Source organism: Narcine bancroftii, chromosome 2, assembly GCF_036971445.1.
Source record: "Narcine bancroftii isolate sNarBan1 chromosome 2, sNarBan1.hap1, whole genome shotgun sequence".
NCBI lineage: Eukaryota > Metazoa > Chordata > Chondrichthyes > Torpediniformes > Narcinidae > Narcine > Narcine bancroftii.
Window position 1 is genome coordinate 169,739,281 of NC_091470.1, and position 21,316 is coordinate 169,760,596.

Sequence of the window (21,316 nt, forward strand, 5' to 3'; positions counted from 1 at the left end):
GCCACTGCAGATGTTGTTGCTGAGGCTTTGACAGTTGAATCAGCTGGGGCGCCACCAGCTGGAGAGTTAAAGAGTTGTCATTCGACTGCTATAGTGGTGGCGCTGCAAAATGCATCTTCAATTACAACGGTTTTTCCAGACATCAATTCAGTGAAGATGATTAAAGAGATTTGGCTTAAAGATAACCCTGATCTTCAGTCTCCTGGCATTGCTGGGGGGACTTTGAGAGGGATTTTTATACGAAGTCAAACTGCTAGAAAGATACTAAATTAAGGGAAGGGACAGAAGATCCCGTGGTCTCTAAGGAACAGCAAGACCCCATTATGTCTGAATCTACTTCTGTTGAAATGTCTGTTAAGGATCTTGAAGATAAGATATATTCTGTATCGAGTCACTTAGCTAATTTTGTGAACCTGTTTATTTCCAAGATTAATGCGATGGCGGAAGTCATTAATGGAGCTTTTAAGCTTGAAACCATTGAAAGATTTGAAATGTGTGATCAAGGTTTAGTCGATGCACAGGATCAACTGCAAGATGAAAATAGAATAATTGAAACATTGCAGATCCAAAATAAAAATTTAGCAAAAAAGGTTGATTATTTGGAGAATCAATCTAGACGGAACAACGTGAAAATTGTTGGTTTGCCAGAAGGCATAGAAGGACCAGATCCAAGAAAATTTTTTACTGAATGGATTCCACGAGTGTTAGGACAGGATAAATTCCCTGAAGGTTTAATACTGGAACGTGCTTATAGAGTTTTAAGAAGAAAATCTTTTTCAGGACAGAATCCAATATCTGTTTTGATCCGTTGTTTAAACTATTGTGACAGAGAGACAATTTTACGTACGGCTATTAGAAATGCCCAGCAAAATAGATCTCCTTTGATGGTTCAGAATACTCCTGCTTTCTTCTATCAAGATTTGAGTCAAGAAATTATGTTTCAACGATGCGAATTTAATTCTGTGAAAGAACGGTTGTGGAAAAAAAGACATAAGGGAACATTCAGGTATTCTGCAGTACTGAAGATTTTTTAGGATGGAAATTAGCCAAAGTTCTTTGACAATCCTAAAGAGGTTATGGACTTTGCTCAGTCTCTACCAATCATGCAGTTTCAGGAACGATGTAGTCCTTCAAGGTCTCCAAAGAGAGTAGAGATGTAAGGTGGGATCCAGTTTTTTAAAAGAAATGGAAGCAATGGTGACCGAAGTGATAACGTTGATTTTAAAAAAATAAATCTTTTATCTTTTTTTTGAGAAGAGTTTAAATAGTTTAAATAATGATGATAGTTTAATGAAATGGGAGTTGGGAGAGGAAACTGGGTGGGCACTAGTTTCCAGAAGTCATCAGCTACCTGTGAGTTATCTCACACCCAATATTTTGGGGGAGTTACCGCTTTGGGCGGTTTAAACAGGAGGAGGTAGTTGTGACCTCCGATCTGTTTTTTTGCTTTTAAATTTTTGGGTTAAGAAGTGAAGGTTTTTTTATTATTATTATTTTTTTTAAATAAATAATTTTTTTTAATTCTTTTTGTTTTCTGATTGTAATTGAGAGGGAATTAGGAGGTTTTTTTCTCTCCTTTTTTTTCTCTTTTTTTGGGGGGGGTTCTCTTTTTTCTTTCTTTTTTAAGAGGATGATGTCACAGAAGATAATAAGTCAAAAATTGAGGATGTTAAATGAGATGAAGAGGAAGATGAGGGGAAAGGTGATAAGAAGAAAAAGAAAATTAAGTACAAATACATTGAGGGAGAAGAGTTTAATAAAATTAAGTTCATTTCGATAGAGAATTTTGAAGATGTTATAAATGAAGAATATGGAGAATTTTATGAGTTTGAACTTTTTTCTTTTTTTTTCTTTTTTATATAAGGGGAGGGGAAGGGAATAAAAAGTTTATCTGATTGTTTTTCTAAGGGATGTTTTTGTTCTCTCGATGAATTATAAAGGAAACTTGGTATTAATGGAAATTCTGTATTTATGTATTATTAATTATGATTTTTTTGAATAACAGATATGTGGTTGATATATGATTTTAATATTTGAACTTAGTTTTAAAGTGGATTTCATTTGTTAAATACATGTATTATGTTTGATTTAAATATATGTTTAAGGTTATTATTTTAGTATTGATTTTTTTTGTTGTTAGTAATTTTTTTTGTTAAGTTTTATCCTTTTTTTGTAAGTGGGTTTTTTTTTTATTTTATTTACAATATTGTTAATTAATTCTTCACTCTTTATTTTGGGGGGGAGGGTTGGACTAATTTTAAATTAGATGATTAATGTTGTGTTATAATTATTGGGGGGGTTAATTTGTGTAGTTTAATGATGTAGTATTCTAATTTTTATTATCTTATTTTTTATTATTTCTTTAAATGTAATTTTTATTTTATTCATGTCATAAAATTTTAAATAAAGTTTAAAAAAAAAGGAATATCAAACTCTACCCTCTTGCCCATATGCATTCCCTTTCCACATCTACTTCTCTTTAATCCTCTCTCCCCTCCACTTCTGGTGACTTTACTCTCTGCACCATCACCATCCCCCTCCGTTCCACAGGCATATTGTTCCCAACTACCTCCCACACCTCTCCACCCTCACCCCCCCCAGACCATTTCCCTTTTCACAAATTCTCCCAATTACATATTTATAATCACAAACAGTTAAATCTAAGATTACTATTTTCATATATAACTCTTTCCTTTCTTTGGCTTGGCTTCGCGGACGAAGATTTATGGAGGGGGTAAAAGTCCATGTCAGCTGCAGGCTCGTTTGTGGCTGACAAGTCCGATGCGGGACAGGCAGACACGGTTGCAGCGGCTGCAGGGGAAAATTGGTTGGTTGGGTTTGGGTGTTGGGTTTTTCCTCCTTTGCCTTTTGTCAGTGAGGTGGGCTCTGCGGTCTTCTTCAAAGGAGGTTGCTGCCCGCCAAACTGTGAGGCGCCAAGATGCACGGTTTGAGGCGATATCAACCCACTGGCGGTGGTCAATGTGGCAGGCACCAAGAGATTTCTTTAGGCAGTCCTTGTACCTTTTCTTTGGTGCACCTCTGTCACGGTGGCCAGTGGAGAGCTCGCCATATAACACGATCTTGGGAAGGCGATGGTCCTCCATTCTGGAGACGTGACCCACCCAGCGCAGCTGGATCTTCAGCAGCGTGGACTCGATGCTGTCGACCTCTGCCATCTCGAGTACTTCGACGTTAGGGATGAAAGCGCTCCAATGGATGTTGAGGATGGAGCGGAGACAACACTGGTGGAAGCGTTCTAGGAGCCGTAGGTGATGCCGGTAGAGGACCCATGATTCGGAGCTGAACAGGAGTGTGGGTATGACGACGGCTCTGTATACGCTTATCTTTGTGAGGTTTTTCAGTTGGTTGTTTATCCAGACTCTTTTATGTAGTCTTCCAAAGGCGCTATTTGCCTTGGCGAGTCTGTTGTCTATCTCATTGTCGATCCTTGCATCTGATGAAATGGTGCAGCCGAGATAGGTAAACTGGTTGACCGTTTTGTGTGCCCGATGGAGATGTGGGGGGGCTGGTAGTCATGGTGGGGAGCTGGCTGATGGAGGACCTCAGTTTTCTTCAGGCTGACTTCCAGGCCAAACATTTTGGCAGTTTCCGCAAAGCAGGACGTCAAGCGCTGAAGAGCTGGCTCTGACTGGGCAACTAAAGCGGCATCGTCTGCAAAGAGTAGTTCACGGACAAGTTTCTCTTGTGTCTTGGTGTGAGCTTGCAGGCGCCTCAGATTGAAGAGACTGCCATCCGTGCGGTACCGGATGTAAACAGCGTCTTCATTGTTGAGGTCTTTCATGGCTTGGTTCAGCATCATGCTGAAGAAAATTGAAAAGAGGGTTGGTGCGAGAACACAACCTTGCTTCACGCCATTGTTAATGGAGAAGGGTTCAGAGAGCTCATTACTGTATCTGACCCGACCTTGTTGGTTTTCGTGCAGTTGGATAATCATGTTGAGGAACTTTGGGGGACATCCGATGCGCTCCAGTATTTGCCAAAGCCCTTTCCTGCTCACGTTGTCGAAGGCTTTGGTGAGGTCAACAAAGGTGATGTAGAGTCCTTTGTTTTGTTCTCTGCACTTTTCTTGGAGCTGTCCCTCAGACATATATAACTATTACTTGCAGTATGATCTTAAATACAACAGAAATGCTAGCATTATCCATTTGGTGATGTAGAGTCCTTTGTTTTGTTCTCTGCACTTTTCTTGGAGCTGTCCCTCAGACATATATAACTATTACTTGCAGTATGATCTTAAATACAACAGAAATGCTAGCATTATCCATTCAGCACTACACATACATAAACTATTTCTTAAAGACCGGCAGCTGTTTCACAAACTTCTGGGCCTCTTTGGCCTCAGACAAAAACTTTCTCTCACCTCCTGGCATAATGAATTTTAAGGGTTGCCAGATATCTAAGAACACTTTTGTATCCTTTCTGCTTGGTAACTTTTTATTGACTCGAATTCTTTTCTTTGTTTAAGGAGGGCCACATTTATGTCTGGGTAGAATAGGACTTTTTTTTCCCTCCAGCCCCATCACAGCCCCCCCCCCCTCACTTTTGCCCTGACCGCCACTGCCCTTCAAATTTTCACACGGTCCTGGTGACCATCCCAAGCACTTAGCGCGGCTTTTGACCAGGGCCCGGATGTGAGAAGGCAGTCCGATGGGCCCTCTCTATGTCCACCAATTCCCCCAATTTCTCCCTTCCCAAGGCCTCTGGGAGCCAGTGTTGAAACAAAAAGCTACGGGATCCCTCCCTTCTCTACCCTCCAGCAACCCCTCAATCTTTATGGTGTTTCTCCAGCCAGGATTTTCTAAAGTGTCGATCCTCTGCCAGAGACATCCCCTTTCCGTCTCCCATGCGGTGACCTCCTTCTCTAACTTGCTTATTCTGTCCTCATTATCTCCAGTTCTTTCTTCTACTTCAGATACCCTTCCTGACAATCCAGTTAGAGCATTGTTCCATCTATCCATTTTGTTGTATAACTTCGTTTTATCCTTTAGGTCCCTGGCCAGTCTCTCCTCCATTCTTTCCATGGTCTGCAGGAAATCTTGTAGTGATGGCTCCATGCCCCCTCCTTCTCTTGCTGACACCAGCTTGCTCCCTCCATGGGTCCCAGGTCCTCCTGCGATTCTCTCTCGACACGGCCTCCAGTCTCCTCATCACCGTCAGCCTCGCTAGGATCGCTATTGCTGCCGTCTCGTGGGGATCGAGGTCTCCCATGTACTCAGGTGTGTCACTCCCACCGCCCATTGCGTTGTGCTCCCAAGCGCTCTTTACTTGTTGTCCTCTGGGGAGGGGGGGAGGGACATGACACCCTCCATTCCTCAAAGCTCTGATCCCTCTGCTCCCAACGCTCAACTGGAGATCGCATCACTTCTCTTCCCCAGGTCGGTCTCACCTCCTCCTAGCTTCCTGGGTGAGCCTTAGTCACCCTCAGCGAGTTGGACCTCCGTCGACGGGGCCTCCCGGGCTTCAGACCTGGATTCTGTGTCGCCATCTTGGCCTCCAAGAGACGGACTGGATCAGGTGCCGACCGTTGCTCCTACCTTGCTGGCTGCCGTTCTTCTTTCTCATTGTTGCAAGCTAAGAACTTTTATTTATTCATTTTTGTGTTTCTTGGTACTTATTTCTCTCTCTTAGACTGTTTTAATTCTCCTGGTCTGGGATCTCTAAGGGTTGATGTCCTCATCACGTGACCGCTCGGTAACGTAACTCTTTCTCACTAGCCAAACACTCATTCATTTGAATATTGTAATATTAATCCTAACTTTAATGTTACAACTATTTTATCTAAATAAGGTTTAATAAGATAGGTTTGGGTAAACAGGACTCATTAACATTCGACAGACACACTTGGTTATTTGCAGTAGGTAACTGGCTTCAGCATCCAACAAATGCATTTGCATTTTAAAAACTATTGACCACAGAAGCCAGTTTGGAAAGCTGAAGAGTCTGATGTTGCATTGCAAAGTCGAGGGATGAAAGGATTGATGATGGTTCTTGAGATACTGGAAACAATAGGTGTCACCTCAGAAGCACCTTTGTAAACCTATAGCCCTTTTGTGTCTGTATGGGCCGGGAACCAGAATGGAACCTTCAAACAATGTTAATTACTTTGATTCTGTGAGTAAGTGGACAGAGATGTCACATCAGTATGAAAAGACATTATGAACTTCAGAAACAGGAATGATGTCACACACCATGTGACATGAGAGAATTGGAGAAATATATTATCAAATTCCAACATTTGAATCGGTTTCAGAAGTGAAGATCCTGTGTCACACACGCACACTAGAACCTCGTGAAAGGGCTGAATTACAGTAACCAGAATAGGTGGTGCTATGTATTAGTCTTAATAAAAAGGGGAATACAGGAAATAAGTGGATTTCAAAAGGGAAACCACCACTTTCCAACTGCTCTTTTGAAAATAAAGAGCGCAGCCTCATCGTGGAAAAAAACTCCAGGACTCTTCTTAAAAAGTTCACTTCTCAAAGTAAATGGTCAATCCGATATGAAGAAATCCCTCTCTCTGAAGGACAACTCATTGAAAGAATTGAGTTTAAAACGGCCTGAAGATATGATGTCTAAAAGTGCTTTATAACTATAACTGAATTGAAAATTTAAGACCTTCAAGCAAGACTAGAATGATGCCAAAGTTTTAAAAGTTGACTTTTCAGAGTTTGGGACTTAAACAAACACACATTTACATTTGGGCAGAGTGGGGTTAAATTTAGAGTTTAAGTTAGAAATTAGAGATAGGTAAGAAATGTCATGTTAATAGTTTAATAAAAACTATTATTTTGAATTTACCAGGGTCTGGTGAATTTTCCACTGCTGTTCCTTTGTTAGTGCTAACAAAGTCTCTCTAGCACCTAACAAAATTGAGAGGATTGTTAGTTCGTGACAATGTTTACATTCTACTTACAGAATATTCACTGCAGCAAATTCATCGGCAGCCTGCAAAGGTTCATGCTACACCATTGGATTTCACAAGACCACAACAGCACTGGAAATACTGGGGGGAGGCTTGGTTAATTGCAGGCATTAGCCCAGTCATTGAATTGCAGGATCAAGTCATTAAAACTTAACTGTGGATTGTCTGTATCTAATTTTTATATGCATTCACACCACTGCTATAAGTTGGACATATACAAAACATCATTGATAAAAACAAAGAAGCATTTATATACGAGTTGTTAAATGTCTGTTCAGATACATCTTTGAAAATCAATGTTATGTAGAACATAATTCTTTCATCAACCAATATATTCTTATGATTCTGAGAACCCCTATGGCTACCAAAAAATGTTATAACCATACAACCATATAACCGTTTACAGCATGGAAACAGGCCATGTCGGCCCTTCAAGCCCGTACCAGTTCACTTGAACAACTCCACTAGTTCCTCCGCAAACTCCTGAGGAAGTAGAGACTTTCTTCATGATGCCATTGGTTTGTTATATTTATGCTTTAAAATTCCTTTATAATTGCTGATGAACTGAGAAGAGCTGAAGTGCTCGAGGGTGTTATTGAGATGGATAACACACTTTTCCTCCAGCCAACCCATGTAGCTCATTCAATTAGTACTATAAATATTCTAGACTCATTAATATTGCATTTAATGCAATGAAAGAGAAGTTGGAAGATATCCTCAGGTAAGAAATAAAGTCAACTCCAGCAATTGAAAACTATTCTCCACAGAACTGACTTCAATGAGGAGAAGCATGGATATCAGCACCCTTACCCGAGTAAGATTAGGCAAAACGCACATTATCCCTGTTGTTTTGGGTTGTATAATGGAATACAGGCTCTGAAAGTCAAAGCTGAGCAATAAAATTATGAGAATTTTATATCCAGAAAACAGATCAGATGAATTCATATAAAAGACATTACATCCACCACTGAGAAATAACACCATCTCATTAACACACCCAGAAAAAGAAATGAGCAAAGATTTCATCACTTTTTGATGAGCAGCATGCTCCTAAATATTTCAGAGAACTGTCAACAAAAAAGAGAAAATTTGTCCAGTAGAAAACAGTAGAAAACAATCCGTTGGTGCCTTTTCACACAAATTATTCTGGAGATCACAGAATATTCTGTGAAATACTGTGAAGGATATTGACTGCAAAAGCATCCTGAATTACAAGAGTCAGAGGAATAACACTAATGAAAGCTGTAACATTAATAGTGTGACAGAGTATATAGATATGTTTTTGGGAGATAAATTGGGAAAGGTTTGTTTGAGTAGGTCACATGCAAACACTTTAAAACAGATCTTATTTGAAATACTGGAGCTCTGCCTCATACTAGACATGTCAGGGCCAACAGTCTTTTCAAGAGCTTTGGAGAGTGCCCAAGAGACTTCACTAATGGATTGTTGTTTACAAAAAGGCAACAGATGAAAGATCTTGCTGGAGCCACAGCAGCTGGGACTGGAACAAGACAAGCTGGTAAGCTTGGGGAAAACTCCATGTGGACGATGGGTTTTCAGGGCTTAATTCAGCCTGGTCACAAAGTCCTTGTGGTTCATGCAAGAAGACTGGCTGTCTAATGTTTCACTTGGAATAGGAGAAACAAAAAGGCACTCTGTGGTGACCTGAAAGAAAGAGGTCATCATCTGGAGAACTCTAAAGGGGCAAATTTCATCAGCAAGATACTGCAATGGTTGGGTGTCCATCATACAACAAAACTCTCTCTGAAAACCAGCAAGAACCTTCTTGAGCGGTAACCATTTACCTTTCAAGCACCAAAGCCTGATGAACATTATAAATGTTAAATTCTCTGGACAGTATAAGAATTGCCTGCAACCAATGAACTTGGAGGAATGAGATTGAACTGTAAATCAAAGAACGTTTCTGAACTTACACACACATTACATACACATGTGCTTAGAATTAGAAGGGGGTTAAGTAAGTCAATAGTGATAAGTTAAAGTGTGATTCATGTTTAAAGATATTTAAAAGCAACTGTTGTTTAAGTAACCATTTTTCTTGGTGAATATCTATTGCTGCTAGGTTTATGGGTCCTCTGGGCTCGTAACAGTAGTATACAGGCACTCCCGACCGTAATTGGGACCAAGAGATTGGTTGTATCTTGAAATGGACACAAGTCGGAATTTTGCCTGCGCTGGTGAAGTACTGAAGTCTTAAAGCATACTTTTTAAATCAAATCTTTTTTTCATCATGGATTTGATAACAACTTAAAGCTTCCTCAATTTGTCGATCAACCTTGGCAAATCTTTCCACATTCTGGTCCAAACCCAAATTGTTAGTCAGTGCCCCGGGGTCCATTGCCAGGCGCGACCACCCTGATTCTTGTGCGAGTCTTCAGTTGGAGGATTCACGGTGGGTTCACATATTCAAGTTCAGTTGGTTCATGCACGAGAGTTAAGCGCCCTGTCGATATTGAATTCACTCCCTTAACTCTCGTGCGTGAGCCAATTAACCAGAGTTAGAAATTATTGTTTTCCTTCATCATCATCGAGTCTCCAACCTGGAATTCTCAATCAAATCTCACGAGGATTATCTTTGTTAATTTTAGCAAGGCATTTAACAAATTGATCAGGGAGGCAAAATCCCCATAAGATGGGGGAAAATAAAGAATTGGATTAAAAATTGACACAGTGATAGAAAGCACAGGATTTTCAGTCACAGGAGTGCTGCTTGGAGTAACCAATAATAGGGTTCCATTTTAGTTTGCTTGCTTTCGTTAGTGTAATTAACTGACTTAAATGGATCATTAATTTTTTTTGGCCTATTTGGGTGCACAAAGAGGCAATTTTAAAATTATCTATTTGTAGGCGGAAAACATGATATACATGAATAAATCAAGAGGAACAAAGGAGTGTGGAGTCACCCATCTCTGAAGATAGCAAAAAAAATTGTCAAATGGAGTTTAATGTTGAAAAATGTGATCTTATAAATTCCAGAATTATAAAAGCAGACTATTATGAAAATGGCAAAAAAAATTGTAAATGAGTGGAGTATTATTGTACATGAATTGCAAAGATTACCAAGTCAGTCTAGTAAGTTGTTACTAAGGCATATGGCTCATGGCCTTCAATTCAAAAGGTTTGTGCTTAGAAATAGGAAAATATTGTTAGAATTCAGTGGGGTTTTGGAAGAACTGCACAGTTTTGGTTTCCAAAGACAGAATATACTAGGATTGGAGGCAGTTCAGAGGTTTACTGAGCTAATTACTCAGTTGAAGCCTTGTCCTATCACAAGGAATAGATTATAAATTTGATTTATATTCTTTGGATTTTAGAAGAATGAGGGCAAACCTATTGAACAACAAGATTCTAAAAGGGCAATGACAGGATAGAGTTAGAGATGGTGTGACTAATAGGGCTCAAAAAGTCAAGTGGTCATTCATAAGCGAGGAGCAGAGGAACTACTTTTCACAGAAAGTGGTGAATCTCTCGAGTTCTCTGCCCTGGAAGTTGTGGAAGCTAGAATACTGAAAGAATTTAAAAAGGAAGTAGATATGAAAATAAGGGGATTGAGGCTGATAGGGAACTGGGACAGAAGAGGAGATAAGGTCTTTGGCAGATCAGGCGTGATCATACTGAATGGCAAGGCTGGCTGGGTGGAATTGAATGACCCATTCTTATTCTTTATTTTCTCAAGCGGGTGTAACAGAGTTAAAAATGCATTTTAATAATTTTCATTCTAAGTTCTGTATTAGTGAATTTTATCTCAATTAGTTATTTGTATTTAATGTCATTTTAATAATGTATCCAGTGGAAAGGAGCTTGGTGGTGCATACTTCTTCTCCACCTCCTAAGCTCCTCCCTTCCTGTTCCTCTCACTGCTTGTTACCTTGCTCAAAGTAAGAGTGAGAGAAGATGACTGATGGGCTATCTTAAATGTTTTCCTTTGAAAATGAATTGTTCATTTAATGTATATTGTTCATTGCTAATAGTATGTTTTACAGTTTGTTTTGTTTTAACCATTAATGTAAGTTTTATGGGTGTTTTTATCTAACTTGTGTTTAAGCGTTATTACCATGTGTTGATCATGTGACTCGTGTAGCATTGCAGAGATTTCACAGTGTAAATTCTGTTATCTTATATGCTTAGGAGCAAAGGCGCAGAAAAGGATGAAAAACCAGAAGGCAACGGTTGTGTTATTTTGCCTTCTCTATGTACAAATTTTCCTTGGGCAGTGAGTTTTTCTATGCAGTTTTAAACTTGCCCAGCGAGTGTCATTGTTTTTCACTTTGTATATATAGTTTTTTTTAATTATAGTTTGAAAATATTTTAAGGTGTGAAATGTTTCCCTGGCAAATTTTAAAAGCTCTCAATTAATACAATGTACTCTGAGTTAAGTACATATTGAAATGTTAAAATAAAGTATCTGAGGAAAAGAATGATAACACTGCTTGACACCTTGCTAAGGGGAGTGAATAAATACTGGAAAACAATTCCGTGAGTCATCTCTTTTTATATGCCCTACGAAAACCCATTACATCGGTAAAAGAGGAGCCAAAAGAAAAACTGCAAAGGAACCAAGAGGGCTTTAAAGCAGCCATTCTCAACCCTTTATTTCCCCCGGATTATGTCATCCTTTTGACTCTGCTCAAAGTTTATGGGCCCTCTTCCCTGTGAAGCAGTCCAGTTTAGTGCGTTCCTTTTGTTCTTCTTTCCTATTATCTACATACAATTTTTTTTTAATCTTAAACAAATTATAATGTTGGAAATAATCAGAAGATCAGATAGTATCTGTGGAAAGAGAAAAAAAGGAGATAGTGTTTCCCTTGAAAGACTTTACCATCAGAAATAGTCAGTCCTGACAAAACCAGGAAAGGCTGCCTTCAAAAAAAATGTATTACCGAATCTCAAAGGCTACATACAACAAGACAAAATATATGATGCTGTTCTTTGGTGTGAGTCACATCTAAGTCAGAAGTCAGAGTGTGTGGAATACGGAGGCAAAGTGGTAGGCAACTGACAACTCAAGGTTATCCTTGTGGACTCCATGGAGGGTTCTGCACAACTGTCACCCAATCTTCAAGAAAAACAGAAAATGCTGGAAACACTCACCAGGTCAGTCAGTGGAAAGACAGAGTAAATGTTTAAGACTGAAGAAGACTCTTTGGAGGAAGACATCAGTTTTTAAGCTGCAATTTTGTTGAGGGAGAGATGGTTAGCACAAAGAGAACATCTCTAATAATGTAAGCCAAGGTCAGGCAGGACAATGAAGTTATCTGGTTGACACGTTAATGAGGGAACTGAGAAATAGAGAAAACACAAAATGTGGAATGTGAAAACTGTATGAAATGTCCAACAAGACAGGTTGTGCAAATGAAAGAAAACATGAGCAAAAATTGTAAATGAATAACCTAACAATAGAACTACTCAGTTCTGATACAAACACAGAAATTTAGCAGCTTGTTATACTAGCTCCGACACCACAAAAGAATTCATTTTGCTCGAGGATAACAGTAAATGTTTATTAACAATATCTTTTGTGTTTATTGTCTCTTTTTAATTCAATGAAGTACATCACTGTAGCCCTTTTTCTTACAAAATACCCCCTTGGCTACAGCATGGAAGAATTTTGGTGCCTATGTACATTGTACAATGTAAATAACAAAAACATTATCATACACTGAAGGTTCTGTGAGAAGAGAATGAGATGGAAGTGCAAGAGAATTCTGTAAAATGACAAGCAGGTTATACAAGAGATGCAGTGGATGTTGTGTATTTTGATTTTCAGAAGGCCTTTGACAAGGTGCAAGAGGCTACTAAAATCACAAGAGTCCATGGTAAAACGAAGCATATTTGCGTGGGTAGAGCATTAGTTGATGGGCAGGAAGCAGAAGAGTCGAAATACAGGAACATATTCTTGTTGGCTGAAGTTGATAGTTCTACCAGAGTCAGTGTTTGGAGCGGTACTTTTTAATGTTGTATAGTATATTAATGATCTGGATTAGGTAATGAATTACTTTGTGGCTAATTTGAAAATGACACGAAGGTAAGAGGAGCAGCAAGTAATGTTGCGGAAACAGGGAGGTTACAGAAGGGCAGATAGATTAGAAATATAGATAGAGAAGTGGCAAATGAAAAGTGTACAGTCAAGCACTGGTGGAGAAAAAAAATAAACAGGCAGATTATTTTCTAAATGGGGAGAAATTGAAAATGCCCAGATCCAAAGGGACCTAGAGGGCTTGTCCAGGACAGCCTGAACATAAACTTGCATGTTGAGTTGATGGTGAAGGCAGCAAATGCAATGCTAGCATTCATTTCAAGAGGAATAGGAAATAAGACCAGAGATATGATGTTGCAACTTTACAAGGCACTGCTGAGATATCACTTGGATTATTGGAGCAGTTTTGAGATCCTCATTTATGAAAGAATGTGCTGACTTTTGAGAGGGTTCAGAGGAGATTCACAAGGTTAATTCCGGGAATAAGGTTATCATACTAGGAGTGTTTAACAGCACTTGCCCTCTACTCATTGGAATTTAGGACAATGAGGGGAATCATATTGTACACATCTTTCAACATTCAAAATGTTTCAGAGTACATGTAGAAAGATTATGTCCCATGTTTGGAGAGTCTAGGACAAGAAGGCACGACCTCAGGATTGAGGCTGAAATTCTTCAGCCAGAACATGGTAAATCTGTGGAGTGCTTTTGCCACATGCAGTTGTGGAGGCCAGGACATTTAAGGCAAAGATTGATGTTTCTGATAAGCAGGGCATCAAAGGTTATGGAGAGAAGGCCAGACAATGGGGTTGAGTGGGGAAAATGGCTCATGATAAAATGGCTCATGATAAAATGGCTCATGATAAAATGGCTCATGATAAAATGGCTCATGATAAAATGGCTCATGATAAAATGGCTCATGATAAAATGGCTCATGATAAAATGGCTCATGATAAAATGGCTCATGATAAAATGGCTCATGATAAAATGGCTCATGATAAAATGGCTCATGATAAAATGGCTCATGATAAAATGGCTCATGATAAAATGGCTCATGATAAAATGGCTCATGATAAAATGGCTCATGATAAAATGGCTCATGATAAAATGGCTCATGATAAAATGGCTCATGATAAAATGGCTCATGATAAAATGGCTCATGATAAAATGGCTCATGATAAAATGGCTCATGATAAAATGGCTCATGATAAAATGGCTCATGATAAAATGGCTCATGATAAAATGGCTCATGATAAAATGGCTCATGATAAAATGGCTCATGATAAAATGGCTCATGATAAAATGGCTCATGATAAAATGGCTCATGATAAAATGGCTCATGAAAAATGGCTCATGATAAAATGGCTCATGATAAAATGGCTCATGATAAAATGGCTCATGATAAAATGGCTCATGATAAAATGGCTCATGATAAAATGGCTCATGATAAAATGGCTCATGATAAAATGGCTCATGATAAAATGGCTCATGATAAAATGGCTCATGATAAAATGGCTCATGATAAAATGGCTCATGATAAAATGGCTCATGATAAAATGGCTCATGATAAAATGGCTCATGATAAAATGGCTCATGATAAAATGGCTCATGATAAAATGGCTCATGATAAAATGGCTCATGATAAAATGGCTCATGATAAAATGGCTCATGATAAAATGGCTCATGATAAAATGGCTCATGATAAAATGGCTCATGATAAAATGGCTCATGATAAAATGGCTCATGATAAAATGGCTCATGATAAAATGGCTCATGATAAAATGGCTCATGATAAAATGGCTCATGATAAAATGGCTCATGATAAAATGGCTCATGATAAAATGGCTCATGATAAAATGGCTCATGATAAAATGGCTCATGATAAAATGGCTCATGATAAAATGGCTCATGATAAAATGGCTCATGATAAAATGGCTCATGATAAAATGGCTCATGAAAAATGGCTCATGATAAAATGGCTCATGATAAAATGGCTCATGATAAAATGGCTCATGATAAAATGGCTCATGATAAAATGGCTCATGATAAAATGGCTCATGATAAAATGGCTCATGATAAAATGGCTCATGATAAAATGGCTCATGATAAAATGGCTCATGATAAAATGGCTCATGATAAAATGGCTCATGATAAAATGGCTCATGATAAAATGGCTCATGATAAAATGGCTCATGATAAAATGGCTCATGATAAAATGGCTCATGATAAAATGGCTCATGATAAAATGGCTCATGATAAAATGGCTCATGATAAAATGGCTCATGATAAAATGGCTCATGATAAAATGGCTCATGATAAAATGGCTCATGATAAAATGGCTCATGATAAAATGGCTCATGATAAAATGGCTCATGATAAAATGGCTCATGATAAAATGGCTCATGATAAAATGGCTCATGATAAAATGGCTCATGATAAAATGGCTCATGATAAAATGGCTCATGATAAAATGGCTCATGATAAAATGGCTCATGATAAAATGGCTCATGATAAAATGGCTCATGATAAAATGGCTCATGATAAAATGGCTCATGAAAAATGGCTCATGATAAAATGGCTCATGATAAAATGGCTCATGATAAAATGGCTCATGATAAAATGGCTCATGATAAAATGGCTCATGATAAAATGGCTCATGATAAAATGGCTCATGATAAAATGGCTCATGATAAAATGGCTCATGATAAAATGGCTCATGATAAAATGGCTCATGATAAAATGGCTCATGATAAAATGGCTCATGATAAAATGGCTCATGATAAAATGGCTCATGATAAAATGGCTCATGATAAAATGGCTCATGATAAAATGGCTCATGATAAAATGGCTCATGATAAAATGGCTCATGATAAAATGGCTCATGATAAAATGGCTCATGATAAAATGGCTCATGATAAAATGGCTCATGATAAAATGGCTCATGATAAAATGGCTCATGATAAAATGGCTCATGATAAAATGGCTCATGATAAAATGGCTCATGATAAAATGGCTCATGATAAAATGGCTCATGATAAAATGGCTCATGATAAAATGGCTCATGATAAAATGGCTCATGATAAAATGGCTCATGATAAAATGGCTCATGATAAAATGGCTCATGATAAAATGGCTCATGATAAAATGGCTCATGAAAAATGGCTCATGATAAAATGGCTCATGATAAAATGGCTCATGATAAAATGGCTCATGATAAAATGGCTCATGATAAAATGGCTCATGATAAAATGGCTCATGATAAAATGGCTCATGATAAAATGGCTCATGATAAAATGGCTCATGATAAAATGGCTCATGATAAAATGGCTCATGATAAAATGGCTCATGATAAAATGGCTCATGATAAAATGGCTCATGATAAAATGGCTCATGATAAAATGGCTCATGATAAAATGGCTCATGATAAAATGGCTCATGATAAAATGGCTCATGATAAAATGGCTCATGATAAAATGGCATGGCAGATGATGGGCTGAAAGTGCCTATTTCTGCTCCTATGTCTTGTGGTCTTACTTAAAAAGACATACAAAACCCACATGAAGAACTGCACTGGAAAAGAACTGAAGAGGCAACAATACATATTCACTCATTAATAAACTATGACAAATTTGAATCAAAATTTGATTCTTCTTCATTATTTCATGAAAAATGATATAATTATAGATTATCAAGCAAAATTTCAGGTCTCAAGTTTCACAAGGCTCATAACACTAGTAAAATACAATGCAGGTTAAACTGGTGACTGCAGGATGCTTTCATTTTCAAATATTTATTTTAGCATAAATTGTCCTTAAGGGAGGTCATAGGTCAAGATCAGATGCCAACAGTTAAACTGACCATGATAATCTGGATACTTGAGGTGAAGGGTTTACAGGTCTTTCTGGAAGAGATGGGACCCATGCAGAAGGCCCACTTTTTAGTCAATATGGCAGCTCAGAGAATCTAAGAATAGTGGGGAAGATCATCTCCTGTACCATTTCATTACATTTTTTCAGTAATTTTAAAAACAAACTAAACTGCCTGAATAGGGACCTATACTCAGTCGACACGTCAGAATAAATGAAAGAAACCAGCTTGCATTTGGGGGAAAAAAAATGGTAGACTTACTCTCAACGGGGTTCTCTGATGCTGGATGCAGCAATGCTCTTGGAGTGCCGTGATAGAGATTCAATCTGAAGTTTAAAAGAAAATCTATTAACTTTATTTTATGAGATTGAGAAGCACCTAGAGAGTAATCATTTATTAAATGCATTCAAAAGAATATGATGAAATAACGTCCATTTCCAGTTGGCATTGAAAAATTCTCTGACAACTGCCAGCCGAGGCAATATCGGACATTGAAATATGTTGAAATAGGCCTAAAACTTCATGCAGACAGCAAGCCATCATAAACATGATAATAAAGAGGTGACAAATGCTATATTTCCCTCAGGAATACAAGAAATAAATCAGATCGATTAAAGCTCAATTACTGAACTTTTTCAGTTGCCCAAAAGGCACAATGGAATAATACAATATTTGATGATAAACTGGTGAAGTCTTAAATTTCCTGCAGGAATATTTTTCTCAATCTGTCTATTAATTTCATGTCAATTTCATATGCTGGAAGATGGGAACAAGTCCCTGACATTTTGGGAAGGCTTGAGTGTAGTTAGTATGCTGAGAAGACTGCCAAAGGAAAGAAAGCTAATCTACGAGTGTTGCAAATGATAATTTTGTTCTAATATTGTAAAAAGGCACACACACACAGATTCAACATAAAATGTTAATCAAATCAGAAGTAAACCGATGATCCAGATGAATAATAGAACATGACAGCACATCTACAAGCCCTTTGGCCCTTCTGGTCTGCACTGAACTATTATTCTCCCTCGTCCTAATAACCCTCCAAAACTCCCCAGACCAAATCCCTCCATACCCCTCCATCCATGTCCCTGTCCAATTTATTCTTAAAATGTCAAAACTGAACATGTATTTTCCAATTCAGCCAACTTTCTGCTTGAAGAAATTCCCCTTTAAACTTTTCCCCTTTCAACCTTAATCCATGATCTCTGATCTTTATATCTAACCTCACATCACAGGAAAAAGACTTCTAACATTTACTCCATCAAGATCCATCATAAATATATACACCTCTATCAAATCTCCCCTTATTCTCGATGCTCCAGGGAATAAAGTCCGAACCAGTTTAACCTTGCCCTCCAACTCAATTCTTCAAGTCCAGGCAACATCCAGGTAAATCGCTTCTGCACTATATCAATCTTATTAATATCCTTCTTGTAGTTAGGTGACCAAAAACTCCATACAATAATTTGGCCTCACTAATGTCTTGTACAATTTCACCATAACATTCCATCTCCTATACTCAATACTTTGTTTTACGAAGCCCAAGCTGTCAAATAGAACCATTGAACACTACAGCACAGAAAGAGGCCCTTTCAGTCTGTGCCTAATTTTTATTTTGCCTAGTCCTACTGACTTGCATCCAGCCATAGCCCTCAATATCTCTTCTATCCATGTACACGTCCAAATTCTTAATAAATGTTAAAATTGAGCCAACGTTCACCACCTCAGATGGCAGCTCGTTCCAACCTCCCTGTGTGATTAAACATATAACCATATAACCACTTACAGCACAGAACAGGCCAGTTCGGCCCTACTAGTCCATGCCATAACAAATCCCCACCCTCCTAGTCCCACTGACCAGCACCCGGTCCATACCCCTCCAGTCCTCTCCTATCCATGTAACTATCCAGTCTTTCCTTAAATGTAACCAATGATCCCGCCTCGACCACGTCTGTCGGAAGCTCATTCCACATCCCTACCACCCTTTGCGTAAAGAAATTTCTCCTCATGTTCCCCTTATAATTTTCCCCCTTCAATCTTAAACCATGCCCTCGAGTTTGAATCTCCCCCACTCTTAATTGAAAAAACCTATCCACGTTTACTCTGTCTGTCCCTTTTAACACCTCTATCAAGTCCCCTCTCAATCTTCTACGCTCCAGAGAAAAAAGCCCCAGTCTGCACAATCTTTCCCTGTAACTCAAACCTTGAAATCCTGTCAACATTCTCGTGAACCTTCTCTGCACTCTCTCTATTTTGTTTATATCTTTCCTATAATTTGGTGACCAAAACTGTACACAGTACTCCAAATTTGGCCTCACCAATGCCTTGTACAATTTCATAACTTCCCTACTCTTGAATTCAATACTCCGATTTATGAAGGCCAACATTCCAAATGCCTTCTTCACCACACCATCTACCTGAGTATCAGCCTTGAGGGTACTATTTACCACAACTCCCAAATCCCTTTGTTGCTCTGCACATCTCAATAGCCTACTATTTAGATTTGCCTTTCCAAAATGTAACACCTCACACTTATCTGTATTAAATTCTCCACCCCTACTTCCAGATCGTTAATATATATATATATATATATATATAACAAACAATAGTGGACCGAGGACCGATCCCTGAGGAACTCCACTAGTCACCGGCCTCCAATTGGACAAACAATTTTCTACCACTACTCTCTGACACCACCCACCCAACCATTGCTGAATCCATTTCACTACCTCCTCATTTATACCCAAGTTCCCCTTAAACCAGTGGTTCTTAACCTTTTTATTTCTACTCACATATCACTTTAAATAAGTGATTATTGGGGGATCAGAGGTGAACAGGGTGAGCAAATTTAAATTCCTGGAAGTTACCATCTTGGAGGATCTTCCTGGACCCAAAATACTAATGTAATCAAAAAGCATGTCAATGCCGCTAATTCCTCAGGAGTTTTCAAAGGTTCAGTATACATCAGAATCCTTAGCAAACCTCTACAGAATGTAGACGTTTTTGTGAGTTTTCAGTGACATACCTCAGACATCGGTGCTCTGTGATTAGTAAGGGATTGCTTAAGGTGGTAAGAGAGTGGGAAGGGAAGGTTAAGAATCACTGCTCTAGACCCAATTGTTACTGAAATATTTTGTTTTGAGAAAAATTGTCATTGGCCCATTTCCTTTGTAGTTCTGAAACCGTGCACATAACGAGTCAATTAGGGACGATTAAAACAGTGATTTTCAAACTTTTTCCACTCAAATACCAGCTTAAGCAATCCCTTACTAGTCACAGTATGTGGAAATAAGGTTGAGAATCACTGCCATAAACTTTTCCTTCTTAACCCATCTCCTCTGATTTGTACCTCACCTACTCTCAGTGGAAAAAGCCGATCTAGATTTACTCTATAATTTAAATACCTCGATCAAATCTCCCCTCATTCTTCTACACTCCAGAGAATAAAGTCCTAACCTGTTTAAGCTTTCTCTGTAACTCAGTTCCTGAAGTCCAGGCAACATCCAAGTAAATCCTCTCTGCACTTTTTCAATCTTATTGATATCTTTCCTATAGGTGACGTAAACTACACACAATTCTCCAAATAGGACCTCACCAATGTATGATACAACTTTACCATAACATCCCAACTCTTATGCGCAATATTTTTATTTATGAAGGACGATATGCCAAAAGAAGGCTCACCAGCAGCTACAGGGATGAAGTGTCTGAGGAGATTTGGTATGTCACTGAAAACTCTCTACAGGTGTACCAAGGAGAGCATTCTGTAGAAGTTTGCTAAGGATTCCAATGTATATTGAACCTCTGCAAACTCCTGAGGAATGAGAGGCACTGACATGCTTTCTTTTTTATTCCATTAGGATGTTCAAATTTAAATTTGCTCACCCTCTCCACCTTTGATCCCCCAATAATCACTGGATTGTACAAGTATTTCCTAACTTACAACTTGTGACTTACAACGATCTGCACAAATGACAGAAAAAAAATTAAAGAAAAATATACTGTACATACTCGTGTATTGAAATTTTTGGGCCACTTTTTTGGGACAAAGGGGGGTTGACTTTTAAACAGTCGAACTGTTGACCTCTTAAGTACAGGTACACTACCTGCTTCTTTCAAGGCTTTAGGAACTGGATGGCTGGGACCAAGAGGTATGTCCGTGACTGGGGTGTCATGAGTTCAGAGGCACACGGAGCCAAAATGTCGGCAGTTTGGATGCACAGGTGACCAGGGCGAGGATCTGTGCTTGGGATTTAGTATGCACAGTCAGCCAGAGAAAGGATCCATGGTCGGTTAGTATGCATGGGCAGCCGGAGCTCAGCTGGGCAGGGTGCCGGAGTGAGTCTGGTCTTGGTAGCCACCATGTTGTATTTGACGAACAATAAAAGGGATACAGTGAATTTCAGACTTGTGTCCATTTCAAGATACAACTGGTCGATCAGAATAGAACACAGTCGTAAATTGAGGACTATCTGTACACCACTGGTTTTCCCTTCCCAAAGTCTGCA

General features: G+C 38.7%; 1 protein-coding gene across 1 annotated transcript in view; it reads right to left on the bottom strand.

Annotated features, from left to right (window-relative positions):
* nphp4 (nephronophthisis 4) overlaps positions 1-21,316 on the bottom strand; it is a 346,370-nt gene that overhangs the window by 228,364 nt on the left and 96,690 nt on the right. Inside the window, exon 4 of the mRNA XM_069919049.1 lies at positions 17,070-17,134. Coding sequence (XP_069775150.1) covers positions 17,070-17,134 — 65 coding nt within the window. The remainder of the gene's footprint in view (positions 1-17,069; positions 17,135-21,316) is intronic.